General features: G+C 34.8%; 1 protein-coding gene, 1 non-coding gene and 1 pseudogene across 3 annotated transcripts; 2 read left to right on the forward strand and 1 right to left on the reverse strand.

The window, feature by feature from the left end:
* Positions 1-1,118: 1,118 nt before the first annotated feature.
* On the forward strand, positions 1,119-4,879 carry LOC122610226 (TBC1 domain family member 13-like). 2 transcript variants are annotated; one of them, XM_043783231.1, is made up of 9 exons: positions 1,119-1,525; positions 1,598-1,690; positions 2,029-2,133; positions 2,248-2,400; positions 2,828-2,926; positions 3,018-3,146; positions 3,411-3,590; positions 4,093-4,138; positions 4,560-4,698. In XM_043783231.1, the coding sequence occupies exons 1-9, from the start codon at positions 1,235-1,237 to the stop codon at positions 4,601-4,603; spliced, it is 1,140 nt and encodes a 379-aa protein (XP_043639166.1). In that variant the 5' UTR covers positions 1,119-1,234; the 3' UTR covers positions 4,604-4,698. The 2 variants fall into 2 exon arrangements, with proteins under 2 accessions (XP_043639166.1, XP_043639158.1); XM_043783223.1 differs by having other exon boundaries at positions 1,126-1,525; positions 4,022-4,138; positions 4,560-4,879.
* A 1,009-nt stretch (positions 4,880-5,888) lies between these two features.
* TRNAY-GUA lies at positions 5,889-5,973 on the forward strand. Its single transcript is given in 2 exon segments — positions 5,889-5,925; positions 5,938-5,973. It is a non-coding gene; the product is annotated as a tRNA-Tyr (tRNA).
* Positions 5,974-6,355: 382 nt separating this feature from the next.
* LOC122596508 lies at positions 6,356-18,081 on the reverse strand (annotated as a pseudogene).
* Positions 18,082-19,031: the final 950 nt, after the last annotated feature.

Consider the following 19,031-nt stretch of genomic DNA (forward strand, 5'->3'; position numbering starts at 1 on the left):
TTTTTTGCTTTTGTGTTCTTAAAAAATATATTGGGTGGTGGTACTAATTTATTGGTCCATCTTATATCCGATATCACTATTTGGATTTTGTCATCGGATCCCATTTGAGTTTTTTCATTAATTTTTTTACAATTTGATATTGCAAAAGTGTTTGTGGTATCGGTTTTTTTAACTGCTATATTAAAAAATTTCATTCAACTTTTTTTTTTTTTTTTCGTTTTCGGTTTTCTTACACATATTAAATACATGTAAACGCGTTTGTGGTATTAATCTTAGATAATTTTTTATCAATGAAAGAATGGTTTTTACCCTTAGGTGGATGTAAGACTTTCTACGTCTCGTTTCCCCATATCCTGTTTGCATAAATTGAGTTTTGTTGGAAAAAAAAAGTAATTATGGTAGATTTATGTTATCACAATATTAGCTTAGGTAGTTTAAGAAACAAGTGAGAGGTTTGTTTTTAAGAGGTTTTATATTTAAAGTTTATGTAAGAGGTTTTATGTTTAATTAGTAAATTTGAAGTGAAAAGTTTTAATTGTTAGGTTAAGAAAATGATGTTTGACATCAACATTTTTTTCTTTTTCTTTTAAATATGGTTCCTCCAAAGTTGTTTCCATCTTATCTTGACTATTAACTTATAATAAATGGTCAAGATTAATTTATTTATAAATATTAACCATTAATTTTAATTCAATAGTTAAAAGAGAAAAATAAATATAAGACTGTTAGGTACTTAAACTTAAGTGACACATTAAATATTTAATATTTTTTGTTTAATGGATAAATATTTAGGTCCTATGAATTTTATAAATTAAAAAATTAATATGTGAGCTTAAATATGTAACTTTACTTGCAAAGTAGTTTTTAACTCTAAATAATCTTAATCAATAGATAACTTGTTAACGATAACTCTTAGGAATGTCTTTTTTTTTTCTTTTGAAAACTAAGTTTTATTTAAAAAGGCCGGAACCACAAATCGTGGGCCGAACCCAATATTTACAAGGAACTAATTGTACAATTTGTTGATCGGTTCTTAAACCAAAAAAAATAAATTAATGGCCTATATGAAATAGCTTTAGCACGTGAGAGTTGTCATAACGTGACAACAACTGTGGTAATTGAGAAAGAGAACCAACCCAAACCAGAGCCAAATTCTTAACAACAACACTAGAATTGTGTGCGTGTGTGTGTATTAATCTCACAAAATACAAATAAACTAATTTTATTCTAAAAAATGGCGAAGAAAAGACTAGTACCTGAATGGCTAAATAGTTCCATGTGGTCATCACCACCACCTCCTCCTCCGGCACCTGAAACCCCGAAATCACGACCACAATCGCCGCCGCACGACCGTTGTTCCTGTGATTCAAGTTTTGTAATCGAACCGCCAGTTCCGGTTTTGATCAGACCGGATTCTCCCAGTCCGTCTCTGAAGATCGAAGTTAGAGATCCGTTGACACGTGGCGCAAGTAGTGATGATGACGAAACTTGTTCTATTTCTCGCCAAGCTAATATTTTACTAGAGGTTATGAGTTACAGCTTTTCTTTTTAATTTTTCTTTTTAAGTTATTTACTTTTTGTAATTGTAATAATGCAGCTTTCTAGGAAGGTCATAAACATGACGGAATTGCGGAGACTTGCTTCACAGGGAATACCGGAAAGTGCCGGCATTCGCTCAACTGTATGGAAGGTGTGAAAAGTGTTGATATGTAACTTTGAGTGATTATTATGAAAAAGAAAAGTTCATTTTAGGAGGCAATCAGGATAGTATATTAGTGTATAATAATAAATTGGGGAAATTAAAACAAAGCGAATATTGTGCATCACCCCAAAATGAAATTTCTGATTATAAAGTGACCCACATGGAATGAGATTTTATAATGAAATTTCTGATCATATTCATATTCTGCGCCGGATAGATATGCTTAAATTTCAAATCAATAAGATTTTATAATTTAGACTGTTGATCGTACATCGTTTATCAATATGGAATGAGAGGTTTAATACATAGTTCTTATATGCGCTCAGTTACTGTTATATTATCTTCCAAGTGACAAGGAACTTTGGTCCTCAGAATTGGCAAAAAAGAGGTCGCAATACAAGCAGTTTAAAGATGAACTTTTGATGAATCCAGTAAGTTTTCAAAAATGCAAGCTTCCTCATCAATGATGAATGAAGTTATTGTTTCCTAAAATAGCATATGTTTACAACGAATTCGGGAACCTAAATGTTTCTGTGCATAGTTAGTCAGAAATCACAAGGAAATTGGGCGATTCTACCTCTCCTCAAAATGGTGGACAGACAAGTGACGGAAAGGGCTTGCTTTCAAGGTCACAAATACCTCATGGGGAGCATCCTTTGAGCCTAGGGAAGACTAGCATCTGGAATCAATTTTTTCAGGTATAATTTTGAAGAACAGCATACGTCTTTATTGTATAAATTAAAGATCCTTTGCAGCTCTTTGTATCAGAAACTTTTAATGGCTGTAACCTGAACACAAATGACTGCCTTCATAGAATTCGCTCCAATTTTTCCACTTCTGAACTGAATTAGATATACTGACAAAACTTCCATAACAAACTAGCTAATATCAGATGATGACAGTTCCTGTGACTTATTTTCTCCTTAATTTAACATCCCTGCTACTTTCATATTTGGCCTGAACTTTAGACCATCATGCACATTTGTTTAATATGTAAGTGACAGGATCAGATTGCCAGTTTCCCTGTGGTCTCACTCTCACCAATTTTTATTAGCTAGTTTGTGGATACGTGTTTGTGATTTGATTTTATCATGCAGTTAATGTCAATAACTTATGTTATTCTAGGATACTGAGATCATTGATCAGATAGACCGTGATGTAAAACGTACTCACCCAGACATACAGTTTTTTTCTGGTGACTCTGCTACTGCAAAAGCCAATCAGGTAACTTAACCTTTTTTCATTTGTCGCCCTTTTTAGTCTTGTTTGAATTTATGTTTGAACTATTGCTAACAAACTAAGCTCTTGATTGCAGGAAGCTTTGAAATATATACTCATTGTTTTTGCAAAGCTGAACCCAGGAATAAGATACGTGCAAGGAATGAATGAAATATTAGCTCCATTGTTCTATGTGTTTAAAAATGACCCGGATGAGGATTATGTGGTAAGTAAATCTATTATGTCATTTTCACCCTTCTGAATTGCTTGTACTGACACGGACAATGACTGTTAGCCTATAACATAATTTTCATGGATGGAAAATATGGTTTTTGTCATGGATTTTGCTAGTTAGCCATCTCACTTTCTTTATCTTTAGCTTCATAAGAGCTTGTGTTTAAACTAAAACTTGCCATATCGGTATGATGATTGCTATAGTTTTGGTTTGGATGGCTTTAATGCTTTCTTTACCTATATCTAAATGACACAGGTCAATGCTGAAGCAGACACATTCTTTTGTTTTGTCGAGTTACTAAGTGGGCTTCGAGATAATTTCGTTCAGCAACTTGATAATAGTGTTGTTGGCATCCGCTCAACTATCTCAAAGTTGTCACTGCTCTTGAAGGAACACGATGAAGAGCTATGGCGACATCTTGAGATTACCACAAAAGTAAGAAATTCTTTCTTATGCAATTCTTATGTTGCACTGTATGAAACATTGGTTAAAAGTAATTGGGTATTACAATCTTGCCATTTCAGTAGAGACCGCAAGTTCAACCCAATATTAATGAATGGGTCAACTGTAGTTGGATCAAATTAAAATATCTGGGGTCAAATGGGTTGTATGCTGCCCAAAGTATATAATTGATACACATAAGCTCCCAAATTGTTCTAAAAAAGATTAATTGTTGCTCGAATTAATTAATTAAGATAGAGAATGTGGTTGCAACAATGCAACCAAACCCAACCTGGTCCTCTCAATGAAAACCATATTTGTAATCTCTAGTCTCTATATTTAAACCTATGGGAATCAGGATTTCCTTCACAGCCTATCTTAAATTGACGCTTAACAGTGCCACTTTATCTGTTTTGTAATGACAGGTTAACCCACAGTTCTATGCATTTAGATGGCTTACTTTATTATTAACCCAAGATTTCACTTTTTCCGACAGTCTTCGCATATGGGACATGCTCTTAAGCGACCCCGAAGGTCCTCAGGTAAGTCATCCGTACCTTGTTTTCTACTTATATAGGCTTAACATTTAGTTGCATAAGAAAAACTTCTATCAATTAGATATTCAATTCCTGGGAACCATAAGAATTTAGCCCTTAATTTTGGCTGAGGTAGTTTTAAACAAATTAATTTCTTATTGCTTTTATTCACACCACCTTCTTTCATCTAATCCACTTGTTGAAGACCCTCCATCTTAGCGTTAGTTGGATGACGTATGGATTTTATTTTTGCAAGAATATAATTATGTGATCAATTGAATAGATTTTGAAAGTTATTTTACGTTCAGCCTGTAAAAAGTAGGGTAGACAATAGCACAATCAAAATTATAATGTAATACGGATGTTAATTTGATGGTATGTTTAGTTTGTGTTGTATTAAGTTTTTGCATTTTGGCACAAATTGCAGGAGACCGTGCTTCGTGTTTGTTGTGCAATGTTGATTCTTGTTAGAAGGCGTTTGCTTGCTGGTGATTTCACAGCTAATCTTAAGTTACTCCAAAGTTATCCGTCAACAAATATCAGTCATCTGCTCTATGTAGCCAGTAAACTACGTTCTCATTCAACTCTCTGATTACATAGGGCATTAGTTTAAAATCATTTTCCACAGATTTCCTTGTACTTATGAACTTGCTTTTGTATGATGCTCAAGTGTAAATACCAGTCAATTGTAGCCTGCAACTCGCATAAACATTTTTTTCATGAATTTTATTTTAGCACTTAGACATAGAAGTTTAACTTGCAAGAACAACAAATTTAGTTACTCCATTATATATCGAGATATACTATTGAGTTGGTGCAAAAACAGCATGGTTGGATCAGTGGTAAACACCCTTGCCTCTGGAGACAGAGGTCATGGGTTCGATCCTCATCCCATGCAAAGGTTGGAGGGCCTTTTCTACCATTTAGGTAGACACTGGAAGCAACCTCTCTACTTAGGTAGAGGTATGAATTTTATTTTCTAGCCTTTTCTTTTTCCAAGTAATTTTGTCATGTGAAATTGAGAATCCGGTTAAGCGACTTTCATGGCTGAAGATCATAGTCAATATATATGTTTATAAGAGTATTTATAGATTATTTTTTGTGAGGCAACTTTTGAGCCTATTATGTATGAATTGGTTTGATGTAGCCTATGTGATTGTTTGTTCAAGGTAAAAAGAATTCGGATTCAGATGATGAGTCGACGACTGCGTCCAACACTTTGAAAGCATGCTCTTTTAGAGTTTTAGATACATGGAGAAAGCCCTAAGAAATGAATATATAGCAACTTTCAAACAAACTATTTTGATCCGGGTGAAAAAATAAAGAAGTTAAAGTGATGATATTTTATCTAAGGGGATTAGTTTCTTGGAATGTAACTATCTTTGACCGAATGTTTATAGTAGGAAAAAACTAAAGTTATGTAAGTAACTTGAAAAAATGTTTATTATATGTAAGAAAACATACGTGACAACCATATATAGGTGCCACTTGTCAGATTTTAATTGGTTGAAATGAAATTCTTACATACAATAAACATTATTTCAAAGTTGTTTACATACAATATACACAACTTTAGTTATTTCCTACAATAAACATTCTTTAGTTATTTCCTACAATAAACATTCGTTTAAAGTTTCTTGAAACTAATATCTAAATGATTCCGGATATGTACAAGCGTATACATAACACTCTTTTGGTTTTGTTTTGCGGATATAATATATATATATAGATTCAGTATGAAGTTAATAAATAAAAACCGACCTTAGCTCAGTTGGTAGAGCGGAGGACTGTAGTTGTTAGCAGATATCCTTAGGTCGCTGGTTCGAATCCGGCAGGTCGGAATATTTTTAATTTTATTTTCATAAAAATATATGAGCCGCATACGCATTTGGAAAAAACATATTTTATTTTTTTAAAGATTTACAACATATTTCAATTATATATAAAAAAAAAAACATTTGGAAAATATATCAACTAAAAATCTAAATAAAAAATACCTTCAACTTATCACTATTGAGGTATTGATCAACTTTGTCAGAAAATTGCTTGATAACTCCTTAAAGTTACCCACACGCATATTAGTGCAATAGTGTTTGACTAAATACAATAGTTTGAACCGTGGGGAAAAAAATAAAGTTAGTATGTTTGACGTGAAGCTTATCAGAGCTTTTGCTTATAAGTCCCTAAGAATTCCAAAGGTCGAATATATAAATGACATGGACATTTACTTGAAAACAGAATAAATAAATATTTACAATTTGTAGCATTAAACAAAGCCATTCAAATACCAACGAGCAAGAATTAATGTTTAAATAGATAATAATACACATTTAATAGTAAAAAGATAAACAAACCATTATTCTAACTGTTGATGCAAATTTTACGATTTCCATGATCGAAATCCCAGCTGAAGGTGTCCAGACTGACACAATTTCCCTGGATCTCTATAAGTAGTGATCTGCGGCAATTTCCCATCTGATAAAACAACACATGCAATGCTAAAAGATTCACCTCTCTCAACAGCAAACTGCCACTCTCTCGTACTTATACCAAACCAATCCTTCCTTGCACGCGAAGTTGCTTTAACTTCTATGTATTCCTTGCTATCGTCTTCACCTTCAACAATAATATCATATGGCAATCCAGATTCTTTAACCTCATTGACCCATCTCACCGATTTTTCACCAAATTTTGAAGAAAAATATTTGAAAGCCTCTAGTTCTCCTGTCCTCCCAGTCATAAGGTGTTGTGCGCCCAAATTTAACTTCTCTCTTTCAATAAATATAGATGAATTCACGGTTTCTTTAACCTTATTCATCCATATCTCATCAAGTTTTGTAGATTCGAAAGCGATAAATTCTCTTCTCCTCCCGCTCATAACCCTTTGATGATCTCCCTTGATTGAATTTAATGAAATAATTTTCACCCCATCATATCTGGTTATGCCAGAAAATCCAGCATTCATATCAGAAGAATTCCTGTAAGCTCTAGAATCAGACAAGTCTTTTAGAGCTTCATCTTCTTCGATGATTACTGAAGGCACCGTTAAGGACAATAGCCCAAATCTTTCAACCAATTCTTCAATATAATCTGGTGTAGTTTGAGCATATTCAAACACTGGTGTGGGTTTCCAATGGGCAGGAGGCCAGATTCTTCCACAGCTTTTAGTGGTAGCCTTTGAAGGATCTAAATCATCCAGCGATGGCAGAGATGATATACACCACCGTGATTCTTCACTTGGGAGCTTTGGAAGCTTTTGGCTATTTCTGATGAATATTTCCATTTTCTCTTCTGTGAAACCCGACTTTGCCATTGTTGTAATCATGTGGAGAAAATTTGCTAAATGCAATTCAGAAATTCTAGGAGCTAGAAAACGAGAAAGCTCCATGAAAAGTGGGTGGGAATCAGAATTACGGGTTGCATACAAGATGTTATCATGTATAAGGCAATCACACTCGCATCGGTTATTAGATTCAATTCCAAATCTCTTAATGACATTTTTGTAGTAAAGCTTCTCTACCACAATAATTCACAATAACTCAAGCTATCTGGGATTCCAAGTCTCCGAAAGAGGACAGATACCTTATTCTGAAGAATCTGCTTTTCATCAGTACTTAGCTCCCCCAAATATAAAAAATCAACACTCTTTAAGTTAATGAACTCCTTTCTCAGCTGCTCGTCATCACACCAACATATAAGACCAAAGGATTGATGCAGTGAAGCCCATTTATCTTGCATAGTTGGAAGGATCCTCATTTCCTTTTCCTCCATACTTTTCTTAAGGTAGTTAATATCATCATCAGTCAGAAAGCCCAAGTCTAATCCATCACTCCACTTTTGAAGAACTTTGAAAACCTAATACATGAATTTCTTTTTTGGGGTAAAACTAATAATTCAAGATAAACGGTAAAGTGAGAATGGGTGAAATGCTTTCAAAATTTTCCAAAAGTGTATTTATTGATAGCATTTCTTCAGACAAGGACCAACCATTTTAATAATGAAATTTTTGTAATTATATCTGATATAAATTTTTTGTTTTTTAAAAGCATATCTAATACATTGTTTAAGAAAAGCAAGCAAAAAACAAGAAAAACTCTCATGGGTCAATCATGTCTGATCTTTTACCCAGTTAATCAAAATCCATTTTAGCTTAACCAACCGATCTATTTTTGCCCTAGCATATGTATAAACACATATGATTACATAGATGTACTCACTATTTTAGCTGCATGTGATGGCGAATTCCTACTTGATAGTTGTAACAACCCCTGAAGGTAACTAAGGAGAGGAGGATTATCGGCTACTCCAAACTCATTCACAAAGAAATTATGGAGGCCAGGATAAACATTGCATAACATCTTGCTGAAAAGACGATGAGTCATATACTGATAAAACTGATAATGGGTTGACTTCGTTACTTCCACTGAATCCGTATTTTGTTCAAACAAACCGGTAGGATCATGCCAACATACTTCACTAGGAGATAAAAGTAAACCAGATACCTCTTCATGCATAGAATTAGACAAGTAAGGAACAAATATGAAAGTGCGACCATGCAAATTCTCCACTATCTTCTGCTTTGAGATACTCATCTCGTTCCATATATATGTATAGAACTTGGACATTTGAGATACGCTATTAAAGGAAATCATAGGGTTAATAAGCATGTCAAAGAAAAGGGAAGAAATAAACAAAGAAGAAAACAAACTACAGTATTACTAACAAAATAGCACAAATAAAAAATGGAGATCTCCTTTCTAATAAGAGTAAAGGATAGTTAACACACTCCATTCACACAGACACGCACATAAAAAAATGAAACACATACTACTGAAAGATAAATATAGTAATACCTGGCCTTAAAAGGTTTCCCAGATAGTCTCCAAACTTCAAGAACTGATAAAGCATCATCAAGAGTGACTGTATGCTTCAAGCTAATATCATTTAACAACTTCACATTGTTAACCTAATTAACGACAACCAATTGCAAGAACATCAAGATAATAACTCCATATAATTACAACTTTGCCAACCAATAATAACCTGAAAATACTAACCAGTGGAATCGCATATGGTGCACTGTCACCAAGAATTGTACGTACAGTTTCACAGTCATGGAACAGATCTTTAGGTAAGTGAAGTTGATCATCCATACTAGAAGCCAGCCACCTAACACTACATAGGATTCTTACAATAGAAGATTTGAATGGCTTATCACTAAAGTATTCATCCCATAGGGTATCAAGTACCATTAAAAGGTTCTTGCCCTTTTCCTTGTCACCATTAGAGGAAATATGTGACAGCAAATCAATTAACTCTTGAGAATCCCAGTCTTTGACAACATATCCTAAAGGCTTTTCAACTTGAAGTATTTGCACAAAATCTGTGACTCCTAATTTCTCCAAGAACTTTCTCCACTGCAACATTCCTCCTGGTAAGGATTTGTACACCTGGTGTTTCAGATAGCTGGTATCAATCTCAAACCATTTAATATCAGTACCACCAACTAACTTGCTCATGTCAATTGGATTCCCAAATTCTTTACCAAAATGAATTGGCACATCTACAAGTCGTTTGTACCCGTGATTTGTACAAATAAAAGCCTTGTTACGCAACTGTGAGAGAATGTGCTCTTTTTCTACCAGACACTCGGCACAAGGCGATTCGAGGTGAAACATAATAAAAGAAAGGTACTCCGTCATTGACTCTGTACTTTCCACCACAGCTTTTTCATCACAAATGGCTGGTACGATGTGCACTTTTAAAACTTCATGTGCAGATAATCGCCGGACCCCAACTTTGAGTAGCATCTGGGTTATGTTTTCAGCCGAAGAAGCATTAAGGGCGGGATCAACAATTCGAAGTTTCGAATACAACTTCCCAAAAGCTTCAAGACCGTTCTTGTCGGTGTGCAACCAAATTGCACCTCCATTAATTGATGCATATCCACCATCCAAAAGAGGAATAACCGGTAATTGACAAAGAATACTCATGACATTAGACTGAGTTCCATTAGGTAACATCAAATACAAAACATCTAGCCAAGAGGATAGCCAATTGAGGCCCATTGACTTTAAAGTACCAGACTGGGATATGGATGTCATAATCTGAAGAAGAATAATGGGTCCACACTCTTCAACACCTAAAGCCCGTGCCAAAGTATCCGATAATACCACATCTTTATTCAAGTATCCGAGACCCAGATGTTTTTTAATCAAACTATCAGGCAATAGAGAACGAATTTGTTCTGTCCAATTACGCAGTACTTTACTTGGTAACATCCATTCATTATTGCTCCCTTCTAAAAGCAAACACTTGGAAGTACGTAACTTAGAGGTAATCAAACGCGGAAGGCGGGAAAAAAATCCCTGCACTTCCCCTCCGAGAGGAACAAAGCTCATAAAGACTGATACTCCCTTACCAGGATTCTCCTTGAAACAAGGCTACAGAACGGCAGCTGAGAATTAACGAACAAATTTGGGAACTCCGATAGCAACCATCGGTTCCATGGACTATCTCCATCAACTTCTTCCCTTGATGAAGGAAGAACAAAATCCGCTTGGATGATAAATTTTAAACCATAACTCCGTAGAGGAAGAAAAGCAAATACAGGTTGGTTGTCGAGCTTTGGGATGTGGTTTTCATTATTAAAACCCTCTAGCATAAATGCTATTGATATTTCGGTTGTTTGGACATCATGACGGATATGATTCACTTCTAATTTACGAGATTTGACAAACCAGCTCATTTTTTCTTTCCCGAGAGTAACATTTACAATACCATCTCCAACAACTTGTTTCCTCATGACAATGAGTGAATCATTAAGAAGATTTCTAAACTTAATACATTCAAGGCGGTGAAGGAATAGCAACAGGGACGGATGGAGATTGGAAAACATGGAAATGAGATTCTCAAATGTAAAGGCTTCATTTTTCTTAGATCTGAAAGGAAGGACAATGCACGTATTCCAATGCTTTTCATCAGTTGGATCACTATCCACAGAAACCAACTTACTAAATAAGTTAACATCACAAGGTGGGATAACTGTTGGCAAAACAAAACCAATCTGACCCTCAGTTATGTCAAACTTAATATGAAACCCATTAGAATGGATTTCTGGAGCATCGGTAACCTGGAAGTATATCAAAAGAAAAGAATAAAGAACTGATGAATTCAACAAGTGTGAAATCCCTTAGTTACAGTATATTACCCCTGTTACAAGAGTGAGTTTACCTATCTGAGTATCTACACTTTTTTCTTATTTCAAATTTTTCTTTCAACTAAAATTTGCTTTTATTATATCTTTGCTTCTAAGATTGCAACTTATACTCATTAATGATTGGTAGAAGCAAAAACTGATGTCATAAGTGTTACCCATTTTCGTTTACCCTTTGAGGTCAATAAATCAGAGATTTGTTCAATATATAAACCTTATAAAAAGGCATCTAAACCTAATGAGAAATCAGGGGCCAAAAGTTGTGATATGACAAGCTTGGCAACTATGGGAAAAAGAAGTGTAATCTACTGAATAATTCACTGGTATTTATAAAAAGAAGTGTAATCTATAGAAAGCTCCTATACCCGGAATACTGATTTGAACCCGATGCCCTTTTTACCAATATATCCTGCACTGGGTTCTTTCTTTGTTGAATTGCCAACATCACAAAGTGCTTTCATATTTTCAGCAGAAAATCCTTGCTCATTATTAAGGACTATACACATGCTTCTTGAAGAATGAAGGTCAAAGTTGGTTCCACATCACATGCGTACACGTTGTCATCAGCATTTTGAACCTAAAGATGAGAGGAGGGGTGTTATATAGCATCAGATAAAGATTGAAATAAAAGTTAATCAACAACATAGCTTTTTTTTTGAAAGGCTATCAACAACATAACAATAAAGATATATACACTTACAAGTTCAAGTATAAAATGTGAGTCTTGAGAATACAATTCTTGAGATAGATGATGCAGTGCTCTACCTAAGCGAGCATGTTGTTTCTTCAGAATGCTATCTTCCATAACCATGATATCTGGATCCAACCCGAACTCTTCTCACCTAATGCACTCAATAATCTTGGTTGATTCCTCTTCATTGCTAATAATATTTACCTCATTGACCGATTTCACAGATTTCTCGCCAAGTTTTGTAGATTTAAAAGCGACAAATTCTCCTGTCCCCCCGCTTATAACTGGTTGTGGGGTGACTTCATTGCAAGTTAGCTGATCTTTCTCAACTGAAACGGACGAACGAGCATCTATTGCAGAAAATCCAGCATCTACATCAGATGAAATCATGGTTGTTTGAAGATGTAACTGACCTTTGAGACCAATACTCATATCAAAGATATCTCCATCAACTGAACCTGGTCGATCTTTTAAAGCTTCATCTTTTTCCAAGATTACTGAAGATACTACTGAGACTGGATTTTCTTCAGCGACCCAGTCACCGTTACTCTCAATTAATTCTTCTGTACCGCCTTGTCTCATTTGAGCAGTATGTGATGCCTTCGTCTCTAATGCACAATCAGACCCTGATGCAACTTTCCTTATTTTCCTTCGTGACTTTTTTCCTAACTTCTTAGCAGTAGACTCTCCAGAACTTGAACCATCCAAAGACAAACCAGAGTTCGTAGTAGGTGTATCCTTATCCTCTTCTGATGATGACATGGATGATATAGACCACTGTGGTTCATCACTTGGGAGTTTTAACAGTTTTTTGCAATCTGTAAAGAAACCCTCAATCTGATCCTCTGTGGAACCCCATTCTGCCATTGTTGTAATTATCTGCAGAAAATTTGACAAGGGCAATGCGAGAATCCCACCAACTAGAAAATGCGAAAGCTCCATAAAAAGAGAAAGGGAATCAGATTGAGGAGTTGCAAACAAGATGGTGTCCTGTAGAAGACAACTACATTCACATTGCTTATTAGATACAATTCCATATCTCTTTATGGTGTTCTTGTAGAACAACTTCTTAACCACAACAATTCGCAATGAACTTAAGCTCTTGAATACAGATAGCTTAACTTCAGAATATTCACTTGGATGATGGCTATAAAAGTAGTGCTGAGCATATAATAGAGTCCGGCTTACCAATGAACTTTTAGAACTACTATTAGTCGGGTATTCACATATTGCTTCACGAGTCAAAACCTGCAAAATGACATAATAATAGACAAATTATACAGCGTATTTCAAATTTCAATAAAACATTACCTCCACACATTTTTGACCTATTGACCCGACCATCATAAATGACCAAATGGCCAACTATTCTTTTCATCAAAGATAGAAAGTAAAACAATAGTACACAAATACTTCGTATTTTGCCCTCACTGAAGGATTCACTCAATATTGACTAATAATCAAACTTTTATCCCTAAATTGTGTATAGCAAACAAAATCCAAAGAAGTCCCCAAAACCGTCAGAGTTCAACTAGGCCAGCAGGGATAACACTTTGGGCACATTTGTCAACTTCGGTTTGCTTGTTTTTCTCAAACAGGTCAGACTGGTTAAATTATAACATACACGTAACTAGAAATTCTCCGTATTAGAAAGTCCTTGTTTAGGCTCAAACCCATTTTCACTTGTCACCCAAACCACCTATTTTACCACCTTACAATTGGGGTGAGGTGTGTGTGTGTGGAGAAAAACAGACAGACAGACAAACAGACACACACACACAGAGAGAGAGAGAGAGAGAGAGAGAGAGATGGAGCACCTCAGAAAGAGAAAGGATTCCTAGTCTCTGAAATATAACAGAAACCTTATCCTGTAGCATCTGTTTCTCTTCATCCGTAAGCACCCCCATACAAAGAAAATCAATGTTGTTCAAGTTCTTGAATTCATCTATTAGTGTATTATCATCGCACCAACATAAGAGACCAAAGGACTGATGCAAGGAGACCCATTTATCTTGCACGGTTGGAAGGATCCTCAGTTCCTTTTCCTCCATACGTTTCTTCAAGTATTCAATATCGTCAGAACTCAAAACCCCCAAATCTAATGCAGCACTCCATTGTTGGAAAACTTGGAAAATCTAACACAACAAAAAGAATTATGAGCAACAGATCTTTATAAACATCAGGTCAAATCTGATAATATTTTGTCATATATTAAATAAAAAAAATAAGATAAGCATTTGTTGGTCAACTCCTGGTTCTAAACCTTCCTAAAATTCTACGCATTCAAAACCCATCTTAAAACATTTCACAGCCGCCCATTTTGCATCCTATAGCATATGCGTAATCAATAGAGATTGCAATTTAGACCTGCATACTATAGCATTTTGCTTCCGAAATAACCATTTGCTGGTTTCATCTATTTAGCTTACTATTGTAATAATATAGTTTTTTGTAATTAGATATAAATGCATAAGTTATGCACAAAGACAACTATATGTTTACATGTTTACCGATTTTGGCCCATTACCCAATCCCGTCCAACCATCTTGGCACCTCTAGATGAAAAAGTACTATTTAGTTGTACTCACTGTTTTAGCTGCTTGTGATGGTGACATCCTGGTAGCTAATTGTAGCAAAGACTGGAGATAGCTATGGACAGAGGGATCTTCAGCTACTCCAAACTCATTCACAAATAAATCATGAAGGCTGGGATAGATAGTGCATAACATCTTGTTGAAAGGATGATGAGTCATATGTCCATCAAACTGAGGATTGGTTGATTTCAAATTTTTCATTAAACCAGTTGAATCATGCCAGTATACTTCTTTGGGAGATAAGAATAAACCAGAAAAAACTTCTTTCTTATGACTAAATGAGTAAGGAACAAAAATGAAAGCTTGAGAATTCAAATTCTCCATTATCTTCTGCTTTGAGATGCTCATTTCATTCCATATATATGTGTAGAACTTGGACATCTGTGATATGCTGGTAAACAAACATCGTAAACCTTTAACAATTATGTCAAACAAAAAAGAAAAGCAAATAAGTCAAACAAAGAATAACACATAAAAATGAACAAGTTCAGGTGTATATGCCAGATTCATCTTCTAATAAAAGTAAAGTATGATGTTCTCACTGCTTTCACAAACACATACTCCTAAAAATAGTTATACCTGGCCCTGAAAGGATTCTCGGATGTTCTCCACACTTTGAGAATCGATAAAGCATCATCAAGAGTGACTGTTTTCTTACAGCCAATATCATTAAATAACGTTACATGATTAACCTATTTCACAACCAATATCAGAAATATCAGTACACGGGAGTTAATCACTTCAAGATGATACTCCATATTTGTCGACAAAAAAAAAAAAAAAGAAGTAATACTACAGGCGTGCTTGTAAAACTTGGCCAACCCAGGCCGAAAACTCGGACTCGACTCTGGACTCGGTGGCTAAATGGGGCGAGTCAGCCCAACTCGGATTACACAAACTTAGTCAAAGGGGTAGACTCGGATCAACGCAGGTAAAGCTCCGGACTCGGTCGACTTGGGTCAAAGATGGTCAAAAAAATTTATATTTTTTACATAAACTTTTTGTTTTATTAAATAAACTTTTGGTAAGATTATCACTTTATCTTTAAATTCTTGTATTATTATCAACTTTTTGTTTGTGTTCATCACTAATTTTTCTGTTTATCTATCACATAATATTTATATTTTCAAACTTTGAAGTACTATGTTTATGTTTCTGAACAACTAAGTTTAAATTATAAAGTATTACGTTAATGTTTCTAAAAATTTATGTTAAAGTTTGGAGTTTCTAGAGAATTTTTTAACTTTCTATTACATATACTTTCTAAAATTATTATTTTTATAGATAAGAATCCCAATCTGGGTACCCTGGAGCCAAGTCCAAGTCGCCAAAAACTCGTGACCTGCCCCTCTCCAAGCCAACTCCGAGCCACGAGTTCCCCAACCTTGACTACTGGTATCGACCACCATTTTAAAACATAATATAGTCCATAACAAATGAAGGTGGTCGATATCCACAGAAAATATAGCGGAATGATGATCATCCATATAGCCATGTTATATAAGGTTGAATGAGCTCAATATGTTCATTCTCAGACCCTTTAGTACCACGTAAAAATAAGGATTGTCAACTTTTCAGCAGTCAAAAATATTAAACAGAGAACACTATTGAAATATGATGAATTTATGAAAAATATTTTATAAATGTGCATGTTAAATACATAACCACATGCTAATATTGCAGATTTGCGGCAATATGCAATGTGTCTAACCATTGATTCGTATTTTTTAGTTCTTGGCAAACCTTATGGTGATACACAACTTTGTTCCGTAGGAACTAAATTGACCAAATGGAATATCATGAATGAAAACGGTAAGCAATAAAGTAACTGACCTTTGGAACAGCATATGGTACCATATCACCAAGAACTGAAGACACCTTTATACAGTCATGGAACAAATCTTTAGGAAAGTGAAGTTGATCATCTATACTAGAAGCCAGCCATTGAAAATCACGAAGTACTGTCAACACTGAAGAGTTGACGGATTTGTACTGTCCATTAATACAGCAGAAACCCGTAAGCTTATTACTAAAATATTCATCCCATAGTGTATGAAGTACCTCTAGGAGATACATACCCTTGTCCCTATCCCCACTGGATGAAACAAGTGACACCAAATCCCTCAACTCTTGAGAACAATAATCTATACGGGTCTGAGATACATCCACAACATGCTTTTCAACTTTATCTATTTGCACAAAATCCGTTACCCCTAATTCCTGCATAAATTTTCTCCATTTCAAAGTCCCTCCGGGCGAAGATTTGTACACCGGATGTTCCAGATACCTAACATCTATCTTGAACCATTTCATATCACTCCCACCAACCAACTTACTCATATCAACTGGATTCCCAAATTCCTTACTAAAATGGATTGGCACATCAACAAGTCGTTGAAACCCGTGATTCGTCAACACAAAAGCACTCTTACGCAGCTGAGACATTACACGCTCCCTCTCAACACGACACTTGGAACACCCCGATTCCAAATGAAACATAATAAACGAAAAATACTCTGTCACCAAATCCACACTTTCCACCATAACTTTCTCATCACAAACAGCCGGTAACACACACACCTTCATAACCTCATGTGCAGACAACCGTTGCACCCCAACTTTAAAAAGCATTCGGGTCACATTCTCATTTTCAACAACCGAACCATCAAAAAGAGCCGGATTAACAATACGCAACTTCATATACAATTTCCCAAAAGAAAAAAAACCATGCTCATCTTTATGCAACCAAACAGCGCCTTCATTAACAGTCGCATAACTACCATCTAACAAAGGAATAAACCGTAACCCTCTAACTAAACCAACAATCACGCCGTCATTAACCGAACTTAAAAACAAAACATTTAGCAAAGTAAACACCCAATTAATCCCCATTCTTCTTATACAACCAGCATTACTATTATTATTACATACAAGTGTCATGATTCTAACTAACTCATTGGGCCCACAATTATCATCATCGAGCGTTTCTAACAATTCAGTTATAACAGAGTCTTGCAACAAACTAACAGGCAGTTGATCGCGAATTTGTTGTTTCCAGTTTTTTAGAAGTGGGACCCACTCATTGTTGTTGTTATCTTCATTAATCACACAATTGAACTTAGCGGCGAGATCACGCCTTGCTTTGTCGATTTTTTCGATGGTTTTGTTATCCGGTTGTGTCCATTTATTCTTAATGCTACTGTTTTTGTTGTTGCTGTTGGTTTTATTGTTGTTGAAATTGTTATTATAATTTGTTGAGGGATACAAGTTAGGGTTTAGGGGACGGAACATGGGGTTTAGGGGATGGTGGTGATATTGGTAGTTTGGGAGAAAATATAGTGGTTGTGGCGGCGGCGGCGGCGGCGGTGGTGGTGGCGGCGGAGGTTGACTACGGCCGACACGGCGGCCGGAACGTGGTGGTTGTCCGTACATGCCGGAGAATGCTGACTTGGATTGGACAGGGTTTTGGGTCAAGAATTATTGTTCCTTTGTTCTTTTGTTGCTATGTTAAGTTACTTGAATAGTCCTTATACTTTTCATTTGGTTGCATAAATATGGTTATATTTTCCTTTAAATTTCTAATTCTTCTCCTTTCAATGAAAATTGAAAACATTAAAAGTAAAATTTGGTATGAAATTTTCAAAATCTAGGATGGTGAAATATGACGAAATCACAATTTAGTAAGATAACTAAGATTTATAAAATAATTATGATAAAGATATACAACTAATTAAGTTTCAAAAAAATTGTTATTTTTAGAAAGATTTATTAATTAATATATGATCCCTACGAAGATGCTTATTTGTAACATTGATAATGAAAAAAATCATCAAATCAAACAAAATCATAATGTCTGAAAGGGCTTTAAGATAGGGATTTAAAATAATAATAATAATAATTAGATTATATATCGCATAAAATACGAATAAAAATGTATAACTAATAACTAATAAAATGCTAATGTTTCATGATATTGTATATTAATAAATTGTAAATAAAAGGTGTTGAAAAACAAAAAAAAAAAAAAAAACAAAAAGTTATATTTGCTTAAACATAAATAAATGATTTCAAGTAAATATAGAAAAAGAATTAACACGGTGTAGATTAAAAAAAAATTAGCAATCAATTCTTCATATATCTAATCTTTGTATGTAACAAACATAGGGGCTTCAAATAGTTTGATGCATCATCATGAACGTGGTGAAAGATCTAGAGGATTGTAAAATTTTAAACCATCAAAACCGAATAATACGAACCTAAAAAATCAGTGGTTTTTTGTTTTGATTTTCTGAAAACCGAAAGTTATGATTCAGTTTTGTATTCATACGAAAAACCGAACCAACCAAACCGATACAAAAATATATATTGTTTACTTTATTTTATATTTGTACCATTTTA

This window comes from Erigeron canadensis, chromosome 1, assembly GCF_010389155.1.
Source record: "Erigeron canadensis isolate Cc75 chromosome 1, C_canadensis_v1, whole genome shotgun sequence".
NCBI classification, from domain to species: domain Eukaryota; kingdom Viridiplantae; phylum Streptophyta; class Magnoliopsida; order Asterales; family Asteraceae; genus Erigeron; species Erigeron canadensis.

Excerpts from the sequence above, each read along its gene's own strand:
- LOC122610226 (XM_043783223.1), top strand. The coding sequence starts at position 1,235 with ATGGCGAAGAAAAGACTAGTACCTGAATGGCTAAATAGTTCCATGTGG. Across the intron at positions 2,401-2,827 it reads TCTGGAATCAATTTTTTCAG|GATACTGAGATCATTGATCA; the intron begins GTATAATTTTGA and ends ATGTTATTCTAG. Across the intron at positions 3,591-4,021 it reads ATCTTGAGATTACCACAAAA|GTTAACCCACAGTTCTATGC; the intron begins GTAAGAAATTCT and ends TTGTAATGACAG.